General features: G+C 37.2%; 2 protein-coding genes across 14 annotated transcripts in view; both read right to left on the bottom strand.

Annotated features, from left to right (window-relative positions):
* LOC108307041 (protocadherin alpha-2) overlaps positions 1-23435 on the bottom strand; it is a 189773-nt gene that overhangs the window by 39713 nt on the left and 126625 nt on the right.
* The window catches only part of LOC108307044 (protocadherin alpha-C2), a 213663-nt gene that overhangs the window by 69940 nt on the left and 120288 nt on the right, over positions 1-23435 (bottom strand). The window contains exon 1 of one of the 13 annotated variants that reach the window (XM_017532185.2): positions 19198-22331. The exons of the other annotated variants lie outside the window; for them this stretch is intronic. Coding sequence (XP_017387674.1) covers positions 19198-21630 — 2433 coding nt within the window. The 5' untranslated portion in view covers positions 21631-22331. Of the gene's footprint in view, positions 1-19197; positions 22332-23435 lie in introns of those variants that run through there. 13 annotated transcript variants of the gene reach the window in all.

Raw genomic sequence — 23435 nt, 5'->3', positions numbered from 1 at the left:
GAAATGCCACATGTAGGTGATGGGGAGGAAGGCAGCAAATCACACTGCCATGTGGGTTCCTATGCAACAATTTTGCATGTTCTTCACATGTACCCCCAAACCTAAAATACAATAAAATAAATAAATGGGAAAAAAAAATAAAAATAAAAATAAAAAATAAATAAATAAAAAATAATAATGATCAAATCAGGGTAATTAGCATATCCATTACCTGAAACATTTATCATTTCTTTGAAGTTAGAACACTCAAAATCCTCTCTTCTATAATAGTTATTTTGAAATATACATTATTCTTAACTATAGTCACTCTACTGTGCAATAGAACACCAAACTTACTCTTCCTAATTGTAACTTTGTACCCATTGACCGACCTATCCCCAACCTCTTTTCCTTACTACTACCCTACCCATCTTTGGTAATCACTGTTGTACTCTCTGCTTCTATGACATCAGCCTTTTTACATTCCACATGAATGAGATCATGCAATATTTGTCTTTCTGTGTCTGGCTTATTCCGCTAAACATAATGTCCTCCAGATTCATTCATCCATGTTGTCACAAATGACAGGATTTCATTCTTTCTAATGGCTAAATAGTATTCCACTGTATATATAGTTTATATATTCTTTATCCATTCATCAGCTATGGACACTTAGATTGATTCTATATCTTAACTATTATGAATAATGCTGCAATGAACATGAGAGTGCCGATAGGTCTTTGACATACTGATTTCATTTCCTTTGGAAATATACCCAGTAGGGGGATTGCTGGATAGTTGTTTTATTCTTAATTTTCGAGTAAGCTCCATATTGTTTTCTATGATGATTGCACTAATTTACATTCCTACCAACAGTGTACAAGGCTTCCCTTTTCTCCACATCCTCTCTAACACTTGTTATCCTTCCTCTTTCAATAATGGCCATTCTACGAGGTGTGAGGTGATATCTCATTGGGGTTTTAATTTGCATTTTTTCTGATGATTCATGACATTGGGCATTTTTTAGTATACCTGTTGGTCACTTATATGCCTTCTTTTGAGAAATGTCTATTCACATTCTTTGCCCATTTTTTAAATTGAGTTATTTGTTTTTTTACTATCGAGTTGTTTGAGATCCTTATATATTTGGTATGTTAACTCCTTATCAGGTGTATGGTTTGCAAATATTTTCTCCCATTCTTTCAATTGTCCCTTCACTCTTGTTTCCTTTGCTATGCAGGAGTTTTTTAGTTTGATGCAATCTATTTGTATATTTTTGCTTTTATTGCCTGTGCTTTCAAAGTCATGTAAAAAACATCATTGTTCAAATCAGTGTTATGGATCTTTCCCCCTGTATTTTTGTTTATTAGTTTTACAATTTTAAGTCTTCTGTTTAAGTTTTTAATCTATTTTGAGCTGACTTTTGTATACAGTGTGTAATAAAGATCTAGTTTCATTTTTCTGCATCTGGATATCCAATTGTCTCAACACCATTTATTGAAGAGACTGTCCTTTTTCCATTGCATATTCTTGATACTTTTGTTACAAATCAGTAGATGGTAACTGTGGATTTATTTCTGGGCACTCTATTTTGCTCCATTGGTCTACATGTCTGTTTTTTATGCCAGTACCATGCAGTTTTGATTATTCTAGCTTTGAAGTATATTTTGAAGCCAGGTAATATGATGTCTTCAGCTTTATTTTTTGTTTGTATGTTTTGTTTTTGTTTATTTATTTATTTTGCTCAATATTTGCTTTGAGTATTTGGGGTATTTCATGGTTCCATGAAAATTTTAGGAAAGTTCTTTATATTTCTGTTTAAAAAAATTCATAAAAATTTTGATGAGAATTACGTTGAATTTTGTTTTGGGTAATATGGATATTTTAAACAGTATTAATTTTTTCAAGCTATCAACATGGAATATATTTCCATTTATTTATATCTTCTTCAATTTCTTTTATCAATATTTCAATGTTTTCAATGTTCAGGTCTTTCATCCTCTTGGTTAAGTTTATTCCTAAGTATTTTAATTTTCTCATAGCTATTGTAAGTAGCATTGTTTTCTTGATTTCTTTTTCAGATAGTTCAATACTACACAGAAATGCTATTGACTTTTGTATGTTAATTTTTTTATCTTACAACTTTATTTTGTTTATTAGTTCTAACAGTGTTTTGGTGGAGTCTCTAGGGTTTTCTTTATATAAGACCAAAGATAATTATGAGTAAAAAATAATTCATTATCCACAACTATTACAGAAGTAGACCCACCAGAGAGGTTAAGACAATACTCTTAATCACAACCATCTAAAGAAGAATAAACCAATGTAAAGAGATGTTTCTGGAATTATAGGAACTGTACAGTGGAGTAGATGGTTAAGAGAAATAAGGATGGCTCTAATATCTCATTTTACAATTATGGGGCAAAGATCACTGTGGAGCCATGACAGACTTGTAAAGTACAAAAATAGGAGGAATAAACCCAGCATTTTTTGCATGTAAATGCCCAGACTTACTAAGGTGTTCCAAGGCAAAGTAACCTGATAATTACTGTTATTAACAAGATACACAGAACATATAAATAAGGGGTATGGACTCCCAGTCCACACTTGCTTAGCATACTACACTGCTATAGAACACTACTCTATCCAGAAAAATTCTGAAGTAATCTCTATGGTAAGTAGCCAGGAAAACTGTGATCTCCAAGTACTTCATGAAATGTATTCATTGCCTCTGTTTAAGAAGCCTCAGTCCAGGCACAGTGGCTCACACTTGTAATCCCAGCACTTTGGGAGGCCAAGGCAGGTGGATCACTTGAGATCAGGAGTTCAAGAACAGCCTGGATAACACAGTGAAACTCCATCTCTACAAAAAAATTAAAAATTATCCAGGTGTGGTGGCACGCACTTGTATTCCCAGATACTCAGGAGGCTGAGGTAGGAGGATGGCTTGAGCCTTGGAGGTTGAGGCTGCAGTGAGCAGTGATCACATCACTGCACTCCAGCCTGGGAAACAGAGTAAAACCCTGTTTAAAACAAAACAAAACAAACAAGCAAAAAGCCAGTCTTGACCCTTTAATTTTCAGCTCTCCTAATCTTCAGCCTCTTCTTCTCTAGCACCATTTTCCCATGACATATAAACTTACTCAGGCCTCCTTGATCTTTAACAAGAAATCTTTCTGTATCCCAGTCTGGTTTTCCATATTTCGAAGATAATTGCTTTTGGGGGATACTAAATAATTCTGTCTCTGCTTTCTTAACTCCTTTAACTCTTTAACTCACTGCTTCTCCTATAACTACACTCCTGAAACTGCTCATGCTAAAGTGCTCATGACATCATAATGACCAGTCCAATGAACACTTTAGAGACTTCTTACTTGATTTCTGCAACATCTTACAACTTCAATCAACTCATTTTCTTCAAACTTTCCTCCTTTGCTTTGCATAAAGGACCACTTTCTATTTTTTCCCTACATCCCCTACTGCTTCTCAGACTGTAGAGTTTCATTCTCTCAGACCTTTAAATGTGTTCCCCAATATTTTGACCTTGTCCCTTTTTTCACACTTTAGACATTGTCCGTGGATATCTTTATCCACAATCCAGCTTCAATGATTATCTTTATGCAGATGAATCAAAATCTATATTTAGAATTCTGCTCCACTCAGATCAACAAATTCAACTATATTGTCTATGTCTATTTACATGACATTTTGCATACTGAACTCAACATTTCCATGAACCTTGATAGCATCTGTTTATTATTTTACTGTATCTCCCACATTTAGCAACTAAGCCCATCAATTATATCATTTATATCATGTTAAAACCCTTGCCTCTAGTGTGAATTTAAATATCCATAATTTCCTACCTGTATATTTTAGTAATCTCATTTCCTCTACTCTGGTCCTGTCCAAAGGATACTTCACGATATTGCTAATAATGTCTTCCCAAAATTTAATTTTTTTCTTTTCTTTTTTTGAGACAGAGTCTTACTCTCTTGCCCAGGCTGGAGTGCAGTGGCATGATCTCGGCTCACTGCAGCCTCCACCTCCCGGGTTCAAATGATTCTCCTGCCTCAGCCTCTGGAATACCTGGGACTACAGGCACCCACCACCACACCCAGCTAATTTTTATATTTTTTAGTACAGGCGGAGTTTCACCATGTTGGCCAGGCTGGTCTCAAACTTCTGACCTCAAATGATTCACCCACCTTGGCCTCCCAAAGTGCTGGGATTACAGGCATGGGCTACCACACCCAGCCCCCAAATTTAATTCTGATAACAGAATGTCTACACTTTAAACTCTTTAAATCTTTTTCAATTTTTTTCCTTCATGCTTATTTTTAGAGATAAATTTTAGAAAAAAGTTGTCATATTAAAGTAAAATAATCTTACTGAAATTTTTATTGACACAGGGCCAAATCCAACTAGTTTGTGGAAAATATGCCTTTGTAATATTCTACCTAAAAATACATTATGCCATCCCATCTATACAAGATTTTTAAATACTTTTCAACAACATTTCATACTTTTACTTCATATTTCTCATTAAAATTATTCCTGAAAATTCTGTGTTTATTGCTTTTTTAATGAAATCTCTTTTGCCATTTTATTTTTGCAATTGACAAATACAAACACTATAATTACATGTGACATCCTACAAAGGAAGATTTTTCTGCCTCAATCTTCCCACCTCCAGCCATACTGAGCTGCTTCCCCTCCGAGTTTCCTAGATAGCATGTATTTATTTCCATTGTAGCTCGAATTGGATTATAACTGATAATTTACTTGTTTATTGTTAGATATTATTTTTTTTTTGAAACAGAGTCTCACTTTGTCGCCCAGGCTGGAGCACAGTGGTGCAATCTGCATTAACTGCAACCTCCACCTGCCCCTGGTTCAAGGGATTCTTGTGCCTCAACCTCCCATGTAGCTGGGAGCCACCACACCCAGCCTTGGATATCTTTTAATGATACGGATATCTTATTTGCCTAAATATTTTAAATATCTTATGCTCAAAAATGTATTTTAAATAAAATGTCTAGAATAGAGAAATAAGGAAGTTGTTTTATGTCAAGTAAAGGCACAAATATCACCTTTAATAAAATTTGATTAGGTGAATGTTTTAGGTGAATGCATGTGCTCTCTTGGCTCAATTACTAAACATTTCATAATAGATCGGGTTTATGAATTATTTTCCCAAAATTAATAATAAGAGATATAAACCCCCTATCAAGGTTTAGGGAAAGTAAAGATACTATTGTTTACAAAACAAAAGTAATTCAAATATTTTAAAATATACGTAAAAGCATTTCAACATTACTTAGATGCTAGTCGCTGGTGATAGAACTCTATGATAGGGAATATCAAGTAATGGCAGCCTAAATTATTTATGGCAGCCATCCTACTGAAATCAACTAAATATTCTTGGATAAAATATTAAAACAATTATCTTAAAAGCACTGAGTATCTGATAAGATAATGGGGAACTGCTGGGACAAATGGTGAAGGAAACCTAAGCCCAGAGAGGTAAGCAGAATATTGAACTTGACATAAACTTGGACATAAATTGTAGGAAGACAGAAATTAAGAAGCAGGATGTACTCAAGATGAGGAGTCTTACGGGATCTCCAAACTACATTAAGCTGGAACCCCAAAGGACTAATCATTCCAAGTCATGGTATGTGAAAACTAAACCCACCTACTCTCAGCCCAGAAAACTTCCAGGGAATTTGACTTGGTACCAAAAAGGCCAGAAGGAAAATAGGAAAGGGAAATTTATTCCTATATACTTGTAGCTAAATACTAGATATCCTGCATATTTTTAGCTGATAATATGTAGTCTAAGCAGCCAAGGACCTTAAAGTCTTGAACTTGATTTAAAGTGGTTTATAAGCAGTAGTATTCACGCATTGGAAGGTGTATAAAAGCTATCATGAAGAACGGCACTTTGATCCAAGATCTCAGGATATCTTGACAAATATTATTTTCAGGATAAGGACCATCACAAGTCAAATAAAAGTCGGCACACTTAAAAATATGGAGCTGTCCAGCTGAAACAGCACACGGCAGATATACACTTGCAGACTTCAGACTCTGGAATTATCAGATGAAGATTTACTAAATTTACATAAATAAATGACAAGCTTAAGAATATTTGCAGGAGCCAGACACAGCGGCTCATGCCTGAAATCCCAACACTTTGGGAGCTAAGGCAGTAGAATCACTTTTGCCCAGAAATTCGAGATTGCAGTGAGCTATGATCACACCTGAGTGACAGAGCAAGCGCTTGTCTTGAAAAAAAAAAAAAAAAATGCAGGGAACAGAAACCTATAAAAATATTATGGCAGACTTGAACAATAATAATTATAATTTTTAGAATTAAAAATACAATAACCAAAATTAACAACTCAAGGAATACGTTTAATAGCATATTGGAAACACAAGAAGACAAAATTAGTAAAATTGGAAGAAAGATAATAAATTACTGATAAAGCAGCACAATGAGACAATAGTGGAACTTAGAAGATAATAAGGAGGTAACTTTAACACACCAAAAGGAAATAAATGCCAATCTTGAATTTTACACTCAAGGAAAAATATCTATCAAGAATGACATTTCAGGCAAACAAAAACTATAATAATTTATCACAGCAGAATTAAAGGTAAATAATAAATAATGCTAAAAGTTTCAATTTAGCAGAAATATATCACATATTTAAATTTGGTTAAGCATCTAATAAAATAAAATAGGCTTAAAACATATGACACACACACAAAAACAGATTTATAAGAAAAAAACAAACAAGTCCATTCAAAAGTGGGTGAAGGACATGAACAGACACTTTTCAAAAGAAGACATATATTGAGGCCAAGAAACATGAAAAAATGCTCATCATCACCAGTCACTAGAGAAATGCAAATCAAAACCACATTGAGATACCATCTCATGCCAGTTAGAATGGTGATCATCAAAAAATCTGGAGACAACAGATGCTGGAGAAGATGTGGAGAAATAGGAACACTTTTACACTGTTGGTGGTAGTGTAAATTAGTTCAACCACTGTGGAAGACAGTGTGGCAATTCCTCAAGGATCTAGAAATAAAAGTTCCATTTGATCCAGCAATCCCATTGCTGGGTATATATCCAAAGGATTATAAATTGTTTTATTATAAAGAAACATGCACACATATGTTCACTGTAGCATGGTTGACAATAGCAAAGACGTGGAACCAACCCAAATGCCCATCGATGATAGACTGGACAAGGAAAATATGGCACATATGCCCCATGGAATACTATGCAGCCATAAAAAATAATGAGTTCGTGTCCTTTGTAGGGACATGGATAAATCTGGAGACCATCATTTTCAGCAGACTGACACAAGAACAGAAAATCAAACACCTAATGTTCTCACTCATAGGCGGGTGTTGAACAATGAGAACTCATGGACACAGGGAGGGGAGCATCACACACTGGGGTCTGTTGGTGGGGACTAAGAGAGGGACAGCGGGGGCTAAGGACGTTGGGGAGGAATAACATGGGGAGAAATGCCAGATATAGGTGACGGAGAGATGGAGGCAGCAAACCGCATTGCCATGTGTGTACCCGTGCAACAATCCTGCAAGATCTGCACATGAACCCCAGAACCTAAAGTACAGTAAAAATATATATTTTTAAAAAAATGCTTATTCATTACAGAAATACAGATCAAAACCACAGTGGGATACCATTTCACATCCATTACGATGACTATTATAAAACAAAACAGAACAGAAAATAAATGTTCGTGAAGATGTAGAAAAATCCTAACCCTTGTGCCTTACTGATGGAAATGTAGAATGATGCGACTGCTATAGAAAATAGTATGGCAGTTCCTCAGAAAATTAAATATACAATTACTACATGATCCAGCAATTCCACTTCTAGGTATATACCCAAAAGACTTGAAAGCAGGACTTGAACAGATATGGGTACAGCTATGTTCATAGCAGCATTCATCACAACAGCCAAAAGGTGGAACAACTCAAATGTCTATTGAGGAATGAATAGACAAACAAAATGTAATTTATATATATAATTAAATATTATTCCTTTTAAAAAGGAAGGAAATTATGACAAATGCTACATGGATGAACCTTGAAAACATTATGTTAAGTGAAATAAGCCAGATGCAAAAGGACAAATATTATATGATTCCACTCATAGAGGTTCCTAGGATAGTCAAATTCAGAGACATAAAGTAGAATAGTGATTACCAGGACTTGGGGGAGGGAGGAATGGTGACTTCTTGTTTTACAGATACAGAGTTTCCGTTTGGGCTGATAAAAAATTCTAGAGATTGACAGTGGTGATGGTTGTACAACAATGTAACTATACTTAACATAACTAAACTGTCCACTTAAAATAGTTAAAATGGTAATTTTATAATATATATGTTTTACCACAATAAAAATGTGTCTTGTAAGCACAAAAAAAAATATATGACATAAAAAAATTGACAAAATCCAAGAAGAAACAATTCACTATTCATAGTGAAACACTTTAACATAATTTTCTCAGTAACTGATAAAATAATCAAACTAAAAGAATAAAAAATAATGCCGAATATTCGAACGACACAACTAGCAAAGCAGACATATACAGAAAACTACAACAAGCAATGTCAGAATACTGCTTTTTCTTAAACGTGAAGAACATTTACAGAAATTGACTATTCACACCCTGAAATACTCTAAAATGACAATGAATGATATACAGCTACACACAACAATATAAATATATCTCACAAATGATAATGTTCAGCAACACACACATACATACAGTTGGTTATTACTATCCATACGGTTTTTGGTATCCTTATTGATTTTTTTTTATCTCCTTGTTCTATCCGTTTCTGAGCAAGGTATGTTAAAATTTTCCATTTAACCAAACTAATACAACAAGAAATAGAGGCTCTGTACAATTCTATAAATATTAATACTATAGACATTGAATTTATAATTAAAAATATTTTCATGAAAAGAATTCTAGGCCTATAAGTTTCACTCTTAATTCTTCAAATGTTTATAGAAGAAAAAATACCGTTTTACACAAACTTGCTAGGATCTGAATGTCTGTGTCCCCTCCTCCTTTGCAATCATAAATTGAAATGATAACCCCTAAGATTATGATATTAGGAGGTAGGGCCTTTAGGGAGACAATTAGATCATGAGAGCAGAGCCCTCATGAATGAGATTAGTGGTCTCATAAAAGATGCTCCAGAGAGCTACCTTTCTCCTTCCACAAGGTGAAGACATCTCAAGGTGACATTCTGTTTTATGAACCAAGGAGTGGGCCATTGCCAGACATGAATTTGCCAGGGCCTTGATCATCAACTTCCCAGCTTCCAGAATTGTGAAAAATAAATTTCTGTTGTTTTTAAGCCACCCAGTTTATGGTATTTTGTTATAGCAGACCAAATGGAGTAAGACAAACTCTTCTGAATAAGGAAAAGAAAAGTAACACTTCTCAACTTACTATATAAGGCCAGGATAGCCTTGATGCCAAATTCCAACAAGAGCATTAAAAAAAGAAAAGAAAAGTTAAAACCCAATTGTGTGCACGTGTGTGTGTGGGGGGGGGCTTTTTTTTAAGTTCAGGGGTACATGTGCAAGTTTGTTATAACGCAAACTCATGTCACAGGGGTTTGTGGTACAGATTATTTCATCTTCCAGGTACTAAGCCTAGTACCCAATGACTACGTTTTTAAAAATACCTATTTTTTCTGTAGAAACAAATTTCTATCATAAACATATATTTAAAAAATTGTAAACAAAATGTTAGAAAACTAAGTCCAATAATATAAAGAAGGGTAATACATCACAAGCAACCTGGGTTTATTCCAAGAATGCAAGATTGATTTATCATTAACAAATCAGCAATATAATGCATGGTATTAATAAAATAAAAGGATAAAAATCCATGTTATCAGTTCAATAACAGAAAATATATGATAAATTCAATACCTACTCCTGATTTTTAAAAAACATAGTAAATTAGAAAATGAAGGGAACTTAATAAATTTGATAAAGGATTTATGCAAACAAACCCAAACAATGTATTTTATATTAAATATTTTAAGACTTCCTATCTGAGACCAGGAATAAGACAAGATTATTCGTTAACATTACTTCTATTCAATAGTATACTGAACTTCATAGACAATGCCAGAAAGCAAGAAAACTATACGATTAGAAAGTTTTCTTGTTCATTTGTGGGTTTTTTTTTTGTTTCTGTTTTTGTTTGAGACAGAGTCTCACTCTGTCGCCAGGCTGGAGTGCAGTGGTGTGATCTCACTGCAACCTCTGCCTACTAGGTTCAAGCGATTATCCTGCCTCAGCCTCCCGAGTAGCTGGGACTACAGGCACCCTCCACCACGCAAGGCTAATTTTTTTTTGTATTTTTAGTAGAGACGGGGTTTCATTGTGTTAGCCAGGATGGTCTCGATATCCTGACCTCATGAGCCACCTGCGCCAGCCTCCCAAAGTGCTGGGATTACAGGCGTGAGCCACTGTGCCCAGCCCGATTAGAAAGTTTTTAGAAGACCAGGCATGGTGTGTTCCTATAATCCCAGCACTTTGGGAGGCCAACATGGGAGGATAGCTTGAGCCCAGGAGTTGGAGACTAGCCTGGGCAATGTAGTAAGACTCTATCTTTATTTTTTTTCAAAAAAGAGAGAAAGTAAAAAATACAATCATAAAACTAACATTATTCGGAGATAGCACGACAGTATATGTAGAAAACCTAAAATATAAAAATATGAGATTTTACAATTTAGCAAGAATATTGGACCCAAAGTTAACATAAAATCAGTATTATTTCTACATGCTTGCAACAAAAGTCAATTATAAAATTAGCATTTTTTTTTTTTTTTTTGAGATAGACTATCACTCTGTTGCCCAAGCTGGAATGCAGTAGCACAATCCAAGCCCACTGCAACCTCTGCCTCACAGGTTCAAGTGATTCTCCTGCCTCAGCCTCCTGAGTACAAGCATGTGCCAACATACCCAGCTAATTTTTGTATTATAAAATTAAACTTTAAAAATACCATTTAAATTAGCATTAAAATATCAGCTATCTAATAGAAGTTGTTCAGTACCTCTACATACACACACTCACACAAACATACAAAAACATTAAGATAAAATAATAAAATAAATGGAAGAATATATCTTGTTAATGGGTTGTCTGTCTCAAGATTGTCAATATATTAACAAGCCTCATATTTTTATAGATTAAATAAAGGTCAAAATAAAATATTTTCAATATACTCCATATTTTCTACAGATTCAATAGAGTACCAATTAAAATCAGAGCAGGGTTTTTTGGTTTTTTTTTAAGAGAAACTGAGAGCCGGGCGCGGTGGCTCAAGCCTGTAATCCCAGCACTTTGGGAGGCCGAGGCAGGTGGATCACAAGGTCAAGAGATCGAGACCATCCTGGTCAACATGGTGAAACCCCGTCTCTACTAAAAATACAAAAAATTAGCTGGGCATGGTGGCACATGCCTGTAATCCCAGCTACTCAGGAGGCTGAGGCAGGAGAATTGCCTGAACGCAGGAGGCGGAGGTTGTGGTGAGCCGAGATCGCGCCATTGCACTCCAGCCTGGGTAACAAGAGCAAAACTCCATCTCAAAAAAAAAAAAAAAAGAGAAACTGAGAAGCTGAATCTACAATTTATATAGAAATGCAAAGGGCCTAAAATAGCTAAGTTAATTTTGAAGCAGAACAACAAAGTGAGAGAACTTACACAATTATACATCAATACAGATGAAAACTACTATATTTAATATAGAATGGAACTGGCACAAGAATAGACAAATTGACCAATGAAACAGAATAGAGAGCTCAGAAACAGAACAACTATATAAAGTCACATAGTTTATGACAAAGGTAGCACTGCACAGTAACAGTGAGAAAAGGACCATCTTTTTATTCAATAGTGCTGTGTTTGTAGACAATCTAACTAGATTTACACATGGAAAATATAAATCTTGACTTCTACATTACACTATATTAAAAAACAATTTCAGGTGATTTAAGATCTAAATGTGCAAGCTAAAACAAGAAAGCTCCTGGAGCTATAGCAACCACTAAACAGATGTGTTTATTTAAGCTTAAATTAATTACAATTAGTAATATTAAAAATTTAGTAGCCCATTTTCACTAGCCATGTTTTAAGTGCTTTGTAGCCACAGGTCCCATATATGCAGATAGAGAAAATTTACAACATGTCAGAAAGTTCTATTGGATAGCAGTGTTATAGAAGAAAACACAGGAATGTATCTTCATGATCTCGAAGCAGGATATGTTTTCTTTAAAAGGATAGAAAGAATACTACATAAAAAAAGACAATATTGGCTTGGCATGGTGGCTCAGGCTTTTAATCCCGGCACTTTGGGAGGCCAAAGCAGGCAGATCATGTAAGGTCAGGAGTTCAAGGACAGCCTGGTCAACATGGTGAAACCCTGTCTCTACTAAAAACACAAAAATTAGCTGGATGTGGTGGCAGATGCCTGTAATCCCAGCTACTCAGGAGGCTGAAGTGGGAGAATCTCTTGAACCCAGGAGGCAGAGGTTGCAGTGAGCCAAGATAGTACCACTTTACTCCAGTTGGGACAACAGAGTGAGACTGTCTCAAAAGACAATATTGTTAAATTGGAGCTCATTAATTGCTAATCAAAAATACCATTAAAAAGTATGGAATAGGTCTAAATACCATACTTCTATGAAGTAACCTCAAGTTTATATTTTTAAGTGAAAAAAATCAAAGTAAGGAAGAATGTGTATTGTATGGAATGGTAGATACTAGACTTCTCTAATATATTTTATCAGTTTATTTTGGAGCCATATAAATATTTAACATAATTATAAAAGAAAATTAAAATTTAAAAAGCAAGCCCTAAATTTGAAAGCAATTTGAAACAAACCTAGCTCTGTATCTAGTTGGTGGCTTAACTACACAGAGAGGAACCTTTCCAAGATACTTTAAAACACAATAATTTGACCGTACATGCCTACTGGACATTTATAAGGATATGCCTTATAAGTGAAAAGAAAGGCAAAAGCTTAAACTGTTACAGTATCATATTGCTCCTATAGTGCTGAAATTGTTTTCTAAGTCCGTTGTTTGAGTCCCGTGGGATAACAAATGAGTAATTCTGTTGAGGTCAATGAAAACTGGGATTTGAGGTATGGGAGAAATACAAATGTAAGATTAATGAAGTTAAGTAAAAACCTCGGAGTGCTGAACTCGAATTTGATTAGTATAAACATGTGATGTATTTTATCTTTTAAAAAGTGGAAAGCTCAGTAACTGAAAATACCTAGAAACACCAACTGACCCAGCAGCAATAAACACACCTATCATTCAGATTATAGCTCGAAATATCATCTTTCACTAAAAATAAGTGATAGGTCTTTGAATAATGGCTGATTCAAGGTCTGGGAAAGGAAATGTACAAAATAATCTGGACATCTTGTCAAACCAGAAAGCAAGAAAGCACTCAGAAGACTACTAAGATTCATGTGAAAAGGACTCAGGGTGTTATCGATGAGGAAAAGTGGGTGATGAGCACATGAGATATCTCTGTACTAGGTTTGCAACTTTATGTGAATCTATAATTATTCCAAAATAAAAGGTTTAAAACGATACACAAACATACTCACAAAGACTCAGGAGCAAAGCTCAGCAGTTCCCAACTTACCAAAGTTAGCATAATGTGATCATTAAAAAGATAATAATTGCCATGGATTGAGCCACATCAAATATGTTTAAGTCAATGAGTTCATAATGACACCTAAAAAAGTAATTGGTCCTTTTAGTAAGATGGTCAGGAATCAATTTATAATTTTGAATACTGCCAAACAAAGGGAAAGAATCAAATATTTATCCTGCCTTTCCTATGTGAACTGTACCTCAGGGTAATCAAATAGTTGAAGACCCGTTACAGAAATGTTACAATTAATTAAAAAAAAAAAAAGAAGAAGAAGAAGAAATGATAGAATTAGAACAGGGGTTCTCAAAGTGTGGTCTATGAACCCTTTAGGTGTCCATGAGGTGAAAATAATTTTCAAAACAATGTTAAACATTATTTGCATTTTCACTATATTTACACTTGCATTGATAATGCAAAAGCATTGGTGGGTAAAGCTGGGCACCATAGAAGGAGTCAAGGCAGTGGCTCCACACGGTACTAGTGATCATTACATTAATGATTGGACATTTGCAGGAAGAAAAATACCAGTAAAAATGTCCTGGACAAAGCGCTGATTATTATTAATTTGTTAAATCTCCACCATTAAGGACAAGTCTTTTTAATATTTTGTGTAAGGAAACAGAAACAAAAAGTATGTTTAAAGTACTTCTGTTGCACACTGAAGCATAAACATATAAGGAAGGAAATAAATTAATAAAATAGAAAAAGTATTAAAATAGAAAGCAAATATACAAGAACGAGAACCCAAAACACCAAAAGTTAGCCTTGGAAAAACTAATATCATTAATAAACTACTGCCAAGTCTAGTCAAGAAAAATGAAAGGTGACAATAACACCGGGATTGAAAAGGGAAACATCACTACAGATCCTGCAGATGTGAAAAAAGTCAAAACAGGACATTATAAACAACTTTATGCCAAAATATTCAAAAAGTACATATGAAACTAACGTATATCTGAAAAAATAAAATGTATAGAAATGAAATAAGAGCAATAAAAATACAAAGAAATTTGATCTCAATTAAAATTTTCCCACAAAGAAAACTTTAAGTACAGTTGAGCTTCACTAGTGAATTCTACTAAATATTTAAGAAAGCTGTATCACCAATCTCAGCAAACATGTCCAGGGAAAAGAAAAAAAAAAATGTGAGAGAGACAGACAGAATTTCCAACTTGTTTAACAGGGCCAGCCTAATCTTGATATCAGATATTAGTGTTTGGTAACACTGATAAGAAAAGAAAAAGACAAATCAACCTTAAAACCCACTATTAAGACTTCTTAATTGGTTGTTATTTTATATAAACATTATTTTGCGTTTAAACAAAACAGCTGTAGTTTTTGCAATTCTAAGAAATAACTATAATGTGTCTGAATTCAGAGTACATTTTGAAGGTATGTCATTGGAGTACTCCTATGAACACAGAATATCTGTAGATGGTAACCAAATGGCTCTAGGAACAGCTAAGGAATTTGGGATGGGTTAGAAATAAAGTGTTTATCTTTCTCTACAGCACAGGAGAATACGAGATTGCATATTTATTTCTAGATTCCAAAACAAGTTCCAGATGAATTTATAACCTTTTGTGTTTATAGTCCTTTCTTTTTCATAAAAGCAGTATAGAAGAGACTTGTAATTTATTCATATCCTGAACCATTATCTTACTCCATCAATTAAAACTGGAAACAAAATGAGTGGCTACCTTTATTATTTAGCTTTGTTTCTTAAGAACAACCCTTACCAACAAATTCCTTACTTCCCATAATACTTTAGTCAGGATCCTGAACTGTAATCCATATTCATTTGAAGTTCTGCCAAATGTTAATATTTCTGATATTCATATGGCATGCATTTATTTGAGCATTGTTAAAACCTTTCAGCAATTTAGTCCACCTTCATTCCAACCTAGCTAAGTGAATTTAGTTGTTGAAATATTGCTTCCCTCCAACAGAAAATACTGAAGACAGCAAAAGTCAGTAAGTTATTAACATTATGAGACATGTTATCAATATTTTCCTACTTGTATGTTTCCAAGGCATTGCTTTTCCCTTATGTCCACTCAAATTATAACGTTCCTTTTTATTTCCTTTTTACTGATTTGAGAGTCTCTATTATACAATACTGTTGGGTTATCTATATGAATTTTTTAAATTTGAATTTCACATGTCATACAAACTTCCATAGTTTCATCATTCTAAAGTTTTTTAAAGTGTGGTTATCAGCATCAAAGTCAAAACAGATATACTAAACATCCAGTTAGCCTATGGAAAAGTCTACTTGTGGAATGTGTGTTAAATAAAGCACCTTGAATGCCATAAACAGTCTACCACTGTTAACAAATGACATTGCAAAGAAGAAATACCTTATTTCCTACGTCCCCTGGCAAAAAAGAAGATGCTTTAATTCCAGAAGAACAATACACTAATATAACATTGGTATGTTCAAAGTATGTGTAACTTTCATGTGGAAATTTAACAAGGTCAGTTATACATTAAGTGTTTCATGCATTTTTGCTACATTAATAGATTTATACCTTTAAAAATTGCCAATGCAATCAATGTTTAATAAGTAGAAATGTATATCTCAGAGGTACCATCTTAGATACCATTCTAAAAAAATTTAAATTGCCCATCAAAAATATTAACAGAAAAAAATGGACACGAGGTACACATTGTCTAATTGTTAAACAATCAATGGATCAATTTTGTTTATATATTCAATATTATCAATTGGAAACATAGAGATAAAAACCATGTTTTTCTGAATTTCTTAAACTGATAATTTTTAGTATTACAAGCTATGTTAATAGATACTGTAAACTTACTGTAAACTAAAATGAAAGAACTTAGAATTCAAACCAAATATAAACACACATGCATCAACATGATTCTATAAGACTCAGACACACATTATAATCATTGTTAAATGTCATGTTTTTCAAATGATTTGAAATAAAATAAAAGCAATAAATATTTTATTTCTAGAATTCTGTTGTTATTAAGGCATTCAGGATACTATGACAAGAATTCTTTTCTCAAGAATTAAGATCAGATCAATATGTAATTGAACAGGAAGAAGTAAATAACAAATGCCTTTGTGAATTACAAATACTCCATATTTATAGAAGTTATTTTATTCATGTTTTTATGAATTATACTTCATTTATTTATAAGGAAATATTCAGCCCACAAAAATGAGCTATCTAAAAAGCAAAATATCAACAATGATGGAAAAAGATTGTTCAACGGAATGAATGGAATGGTACAATATTCCTAAACATTTGAACAGTATATCTCTATTATTGTGTTTATCATTTACATAAGTTTAAAATTGTGGTGGAAAGGGGCTTTTTTCCTCTGTTATTTCCTAGATTTTTTCCTTTTAAATAGCTAATTTTCCTTCTAACTTCTGGATTCATCAGCCTTCCTATCACTTAAATTTCCTTTCTAGTCTAGTGAAAATGTATTTCTAAAAAAAATTCCTCACTCCCAAACTTTATAGCCATTACTGGTATTCTCATCTTTTTTTTGTTACAGAAAGCAATTAAATAAAAGAAATAAATAGTGAAGTTTCTTGGTAGGAAAAGTGTTTACATATTAAGGGCTCCAATACCTGAAATTTAGCATTGTAGTGCACCAATTTCCTTCCCTTAAATTAACTGAGATTCTATTAAATAGTATCCACTGCAAATTTCACAGTGTAATGATGTGCATATCTATTAATTCCTTTGTCACCTATAGAACGGGACTCATACTTAGTCCCAGACATGGCATTGAAGGCTTTCATGCTAGCTCCAGAACCAGAAAATTCTTCTGTTATTAGTGTATGTCATGAGGAAGAAAATAATCATTGAAACAATACATTTGAAAGTGACCTTGAAACTGCTAACCACATATACACATCTAAAGCAGAAAAGTAAGTTAAAGGTTTTCCCTCTATGCTGAACAGTGTTACCATCTAATTCATATATGCACATATTTATTCATTCAGTCAGCATTTACTAAGCAAATCTCATATGCTGGATTATATCATGAAAATATTAAGTACGCAAAATTATAACATATGTAAATTTACTTTATTTACAGTTAACATCAATACTTAAGAAAGACTAGCTTACAAGCCACTTTTCTTCTTACTTCCTAGAATAGTAAAACAAGGAATGCTTCATTTTCCTTCCTTAATTTCTACAAATCTTCTCTTGTATCTAGTATTTCTATGAGAAGTCAAAAAATAATAATGTAGAATTGCTTAAAAATGTTGCCCTAATTCCACTAAAGAAGTTTGAGGGCCAGCTTCAGTGGCTCATGCCTGTAATCCCAGCACTTTGGGAGGCCTTGTCGGGAGGATCACTTGAGACCAGGAGTTTGAGACCAGCCTGGGCAACATAGTGAGATCCCCATCTCAAAAAAGAAAAAAAAAAAAAAGTTTTGAAATGCCAAGAGCCACTAACAGACAAATTGAAGTATTTGAATCACTTAACTTTTATTAGATACATTTCTCCCAAATATAATATTTATTTATTTGTTAAGTGTATCTGTCCTCTAAAATAAATTAAATCCTAGTTGAATGGACTTTGGATGGTAAGTGCACCTTTGAACACACAAATGTTTCTGACATAAAAATTACTCATCTTTCCTCTTTTTAAAATATTATTAATAAAAACACAAAACAAAAGTTGTCAAGTCCTTTATCCAACAGTATGATCTTCTATCAGTATAAATAGATGTTATGAACAGGCTTATAATTTCTGTGTACTTACAAAACACTGCTATGGAGCTATTAGCTATGTTTTACAGTGTCATTCCCAAAGAAGTCACCTTCACCAAAATGGTATTCATGAAAAGTATATGCTAGAGAATACACTGTATTTTATTAAATGGTATATCATATTCAACATCCAACTAAAATGCCATCTCTATCACAAAGCCTTCTCTGACTCCTTCCTCTCCACTCAAATGTTTTCTCATGTTCTCCTTCTCCCTTCATTTAATCCCCATTGCAATTTATTTTTACATCTTATGTAGTTATTGTCATCTTTTAATAAAGCATTGCAACAATTTAAGTAAATGTCTCTACTTCCATATTATATTCATTTTATGTGGACTCTTACATATTTTTCATTCTTTAAATATTAGAGTGCCTTACACACCTATTGCTTATAAAATATTTTGGTATTTTATTTTTAATTTTAGACCTTTATGCCATATTACTTTTATTGTTCTTAAATAGGTTTTAATTTTTTACCCTTGTTTCTCAAAAACAAACAAAGTATAAGCCCCTTGAGGCCTAGGACAATCTTCTAATACTTCTATATCCCCAGATTTCTTAGCACAGAAAGTGCTAAAAAGGAGTGTTTCATTCAATTGATGAAATGTTGCTAAAGGCTTGCCTAAGAAACATTTCAGAACATAGCTAGCAGCCATCTCCTGGTCAAAGGAATCAAATTCCATAAAATTTGCTTACCATGGCATTGACATTAGTGTGATCCCCTTTCCTATTCCGAACCTGAATGCAGGATATTGGCAAATTCAGTGCTACCCCAGTGGCAAGATTTTGCAGGTCAGCAGCATTGTACTCCCCACGCAACAGCAAACTGTTATTATCAGAACCAAGTCCTAGAGAGGCCCGATAGAGATAAGTCTGAGAAAGTCTCTCAACTGTAGTGACATCTATGGTGGCTGATGTCATGCAAGGATTTGAAACCATCTTCCTTCCATACCTCAGATCCTCTGTAGAGCTACAGCAGCTCTGAGGGCAACAGCCTGGGTTCTGGCACAACTTGGTACACATGACGAAAAGTAAGCACCCCAGAAATAAAAAGGAAATACAGGCCAAGGCAATTACTAAATACAAGTTCTGGGCAGAAAGCTGCCCTCCTGGTTCCCAGACATCTTCAAAGTCTGGAAGTAACTGAGGGACAGAGTTGCTCAACAGCACACCCAGAGTGACAGAGGAGGAAAGTGGTGGGTCTCCACGGTCCTGAACCACTACCACCACCCTCTGCTTAACTGCATCAGTGGGAAGAACTAAGCGAGCAGTACGGAGCTCACCTATATTGGCTGAAATTCTAAAAAGACTGGAGTCAGACGCCCGGGAGATGTGGTAGGAAAGCCAGGCATTGGAACCACTGTCTGCATCCTCTGCTACCACTTTCGTGACCAAGTGTCCAGTCCTGGCAGAGCGGGGCACAATTTCCACTGGAACAGAACCATTTCTGGGCAAGGGAAACAAGATAACCGGAGAATTGTCATTCCTATCTACCACAAACAAGTTTATAGTCACTGTCGCACTTCTGGGAGGAATGCCACCATCCCGGCCTTCTACCTGAAAGTGAAACCCCCTGAGCTGCTCAAAGTCAAAGGAAGTTTTGGCAGTGATGGCCCCACTGGATGATTCCACTGCCACCAAGCTAGAGGCTGGTGGCCCCTCAGAGATAACATCCAACAGCTCATAAGAGACAAGGCCATTCTTCCCCAGGTCGGGGTCCTGGGCAAACACTCGGCCTAGAGACGCCCCAAGACCATTGTTTTCAGCAACGAAAAGTTCCTGCTGCAGTTGAGGAAAGCTTGGTGTATTGTCATTCACATCACCAACTGACACAGTGATTACCCTTCGGGTGCTAAGCGGGGGTGAGCCACTATCTGAGGCCGTGATTAGGACTTGGTATTCACTGATCTGCTCCCGGTCCAGGGGCCCATCAATCGTCAGGCTGCAGTAGTTGTCAAAGGAAGCCGTCAGCTGAAAAGGGCCTCCACTGGACATGCTACAAGTGACTCTACCATTGGAACCGAGGTCTTCATCCTTTACACTAAAGAGAGCAATCACTGTGCCAGGAGCAGCGTCCTCAGATACTGGGTTCCAAAGAGTCATGAAGTCCAGTTCAGGAGCATGATCGTTCACGTCAGTCACCTCCACCAACAATTTGACAGTGCTAGCTAGACCAAACGCACCTTCGTCCCTCGCCTCAATGTATGCCTCCAAAAGCGTTTCAGGCGGACCTAGTGAAGCAGCTACTTGCACCTCCCCACTTTTAGGGTGCACATGAAAGCGGTGTCGCTGCTCTGCTTGCGTGCTATTGCTTAGGGAGTATCGGACTTCCCCATTGGACCCTTCATCTGGATCCAAGGCTTGAACTCGGAATAACACAGTCCCATTGGGTGCAGTCTCTGGAACCTTGGTGCGGTATACGGAGCGCTCAAATACAGGCACGTTGTCATTTGTGTCCACCACAATGATAGTGACTTGTGCGTCTCCTGAGCGGGCAGGTAGCCCGCCGTCCCGAGCTGTAAGCACCAGCAGGTGGCTGGCGCGCTGTTCGCGATCCAGTGCTTTCTCCAACACCAACTCCGGGTATTCGCTTCCGTCAACCCGCGATCCCATGTCCAGGCGAAAGTGCTGGCTGGGGCTTAGGCTGTAGCTTAGCATCCCATTGCTTCCCTCGTCGTCATCTTGAGCATTCGGGAGAGCAAATCGGGCTCCGGGCATCAGGAACTCCGGGATGTGCAGCTGCAAGTCGCCGGCAGGAAAGAGAGGTGAGTTGTCATTAGTGTCCAGGACGTGAACGCGAATCTTGTGCAGCTCCAGCGGGTCCTCGAGCACCAGGTCGTAGGTCAAGATGCAGGGAGCTTTGGCCCCGCACAGCCGCTCGCGGTCCGCCGGCTCTGTGACCACCAAGCTGCCGCTTGCCAGGTCCACCCCGAAGTAGAGCTCCCGGTGGCTGGAAAGGAAGCGAAAGTTCCGCGAGGACAGAGTGGCCGCTGGCAGCCTCAAGTCCGCGGCAACATTGCCTACAGCTACGCCCCGCTCCGTCTCCTCTGGCACTGAGTACTCGAGCTGTCCGGCTGCAGCGCCGCAGGAAACCCACAAACATAGAACGGCCACCCCCCAGCCTACCATCCTCCCTCTGGGCGTCCACGTTCGACCAACGCGCTCCACCAACGCTGACCCAAGACCATGCTCCGGACTCCCGGAGACCACAAGCCGCGGGAAAGAGCACACTCCGGCCGGCCGTCACTGCTCCGGGCTAGATACTCAGTGACCTCCGACGTTGCGCCCCCGGAACGCCGGCATTGCCCGGGCTGGCCGGGTGAGAGCCGGGCTTGCTAAGCTGGAGGCTGGGCAGCCGTCTGGGAAAGCGAAGCCGGCCCGGTGTTGAGGAGCGCGGCGCCCCCTAGGGGTGTAGAGACGAGGCTGCCCGCCCGGTGCGAGAGGTACCGTCTCCAGCAGTAGCGAGTGGGCTGGGGTCTCGCCCACAGCGCTGGCAGGGGGCGCCCGGCGGAGCCTGGGAGACGCCCTGAGACACTAACAAGTCTCTGCTTAAACGGCGTTTTCTAGGGCAACGCCCTGAGGCTGCCCCCGGAGCCTTAACCTCCACAACCTCTGCCTGCAGACTGCTGGCAACTGGGGCTGAGCCCCGCTGGGCTCCTTCTGCCAGCCTTTGGGAGCCGCTCGTCGGGTCCCCGCGCTCAGACCCCGGCGCACCTCTCCAGTGGAGAGGGCTGGACTCCGCGTGGAGCCGCCGGGCGGAGGCGGCGAGAGGCGGGACCGTGAACGTGAGGAACCACGCCTTCTAGGCTTAAGGAAACAGCAGCCCCCCAAACAAGCGCTGCGCGGCTTTCCGCCCTGGATCCTGCTGCGATTTGAAGTCTGTCCTGCACCCTCTTGTATCCCAGGAGTTGCCAAGAGTGCAATAGAGACGACAAGGAGGGAAAGATTGGGGAATAGTGTTCGCATCCAACTGCCTGCGGACTCTGGCTGTTCGAGGCAGCAAAGGCAGCGAGCTCAAGGCCTTTTTGCGTGACAGCAGTTTCTCCTTCCCCAAGAGGCTCTACTTGGGAGTGTTTTGCAAACGGCTCTTGACAATCTGGGTGAAAGAGGGTGTCATAAACCAGTCAATACCAATAACTAGAAACTCAAAGATTTGACAACCTGTCCCCAAAGAGGACGTGAGAAGAAGTGGAGGGGAAAGTACTGAGATGCTCATCAGAGTTTGGCCAGGAAACTACTCTGTAAATTTTCTTTCTGTAAATATTTAGAAAACACCATGAGGCAGGATTAGAATAGGCTGGATACCCATCCTTTCCCCAGCCTCGCTTTTAATTTGGTCATCTACATGGAATTTGGGACAGTGATCAGTTCTATGAAAAACATCTCTGAGCCACAACAAATATACCCAAATTCTGCCTAACACCCTACAACCAGTTCCTTTCCCTAAGAAGGAGGAGAGCCAAAAGGAGACTCATTGACTATTGACCATTAAGCACTAAAGTCCTCATTCAAATCCTTCTTTTAATACAGGGGCAATGTTCAAAGACCCAATAGTCAAAATTTGAAAGGCAAAATCTGAACACAGATCAAGAATTAAAGTTTCCAGGACATATTTTCTGGTAGAAATCTGCCTAAAACTAACGATAATTATTGAAGCTGGGTGATGGTACATTGGGGTCAATTACACAATTCTCTCAACTTTAGTGTATGTTTGAATTTCCTTCCTTCCTTCGTTTCTCTTCCCTCCTTCCTTCCTCCCTTCTTTTCTTCCTTCCTCCTTCTTTCTGTTTCTTTCTCTCTTTCTCTCTTTCCTTCTTTCTTTTGAGATAAGGGTCTTGCTTTGTTGCCCAGCCTGGTCTCAAATTCCTGAGCTCAAGTGATCCTCCCAACTCAGCTCAGTTTCCCAAAATGCTAGGATTACAGATATGAGCCAC

This window comes from Cebus imitator, unplaced genomic scaffold, assembly GCF_001604975.1.
Source record: "Cebus imitator isolate Cc_AM_T3 unplaced genomic scaffold, Cebus_imitator-1.0 Scaffold76, whole genome shotgun sequence".
NCBI lineage: Eukaryota > Metazoa > Chordata > Mammalia > Primates > Cebidae > Cebus > Cebus imitator.
The sequence above is the reverse complement of the archived record's forward strand: the minus strand, read 5'-3'. Positions and strand labels throughout refer to the sequence as shown.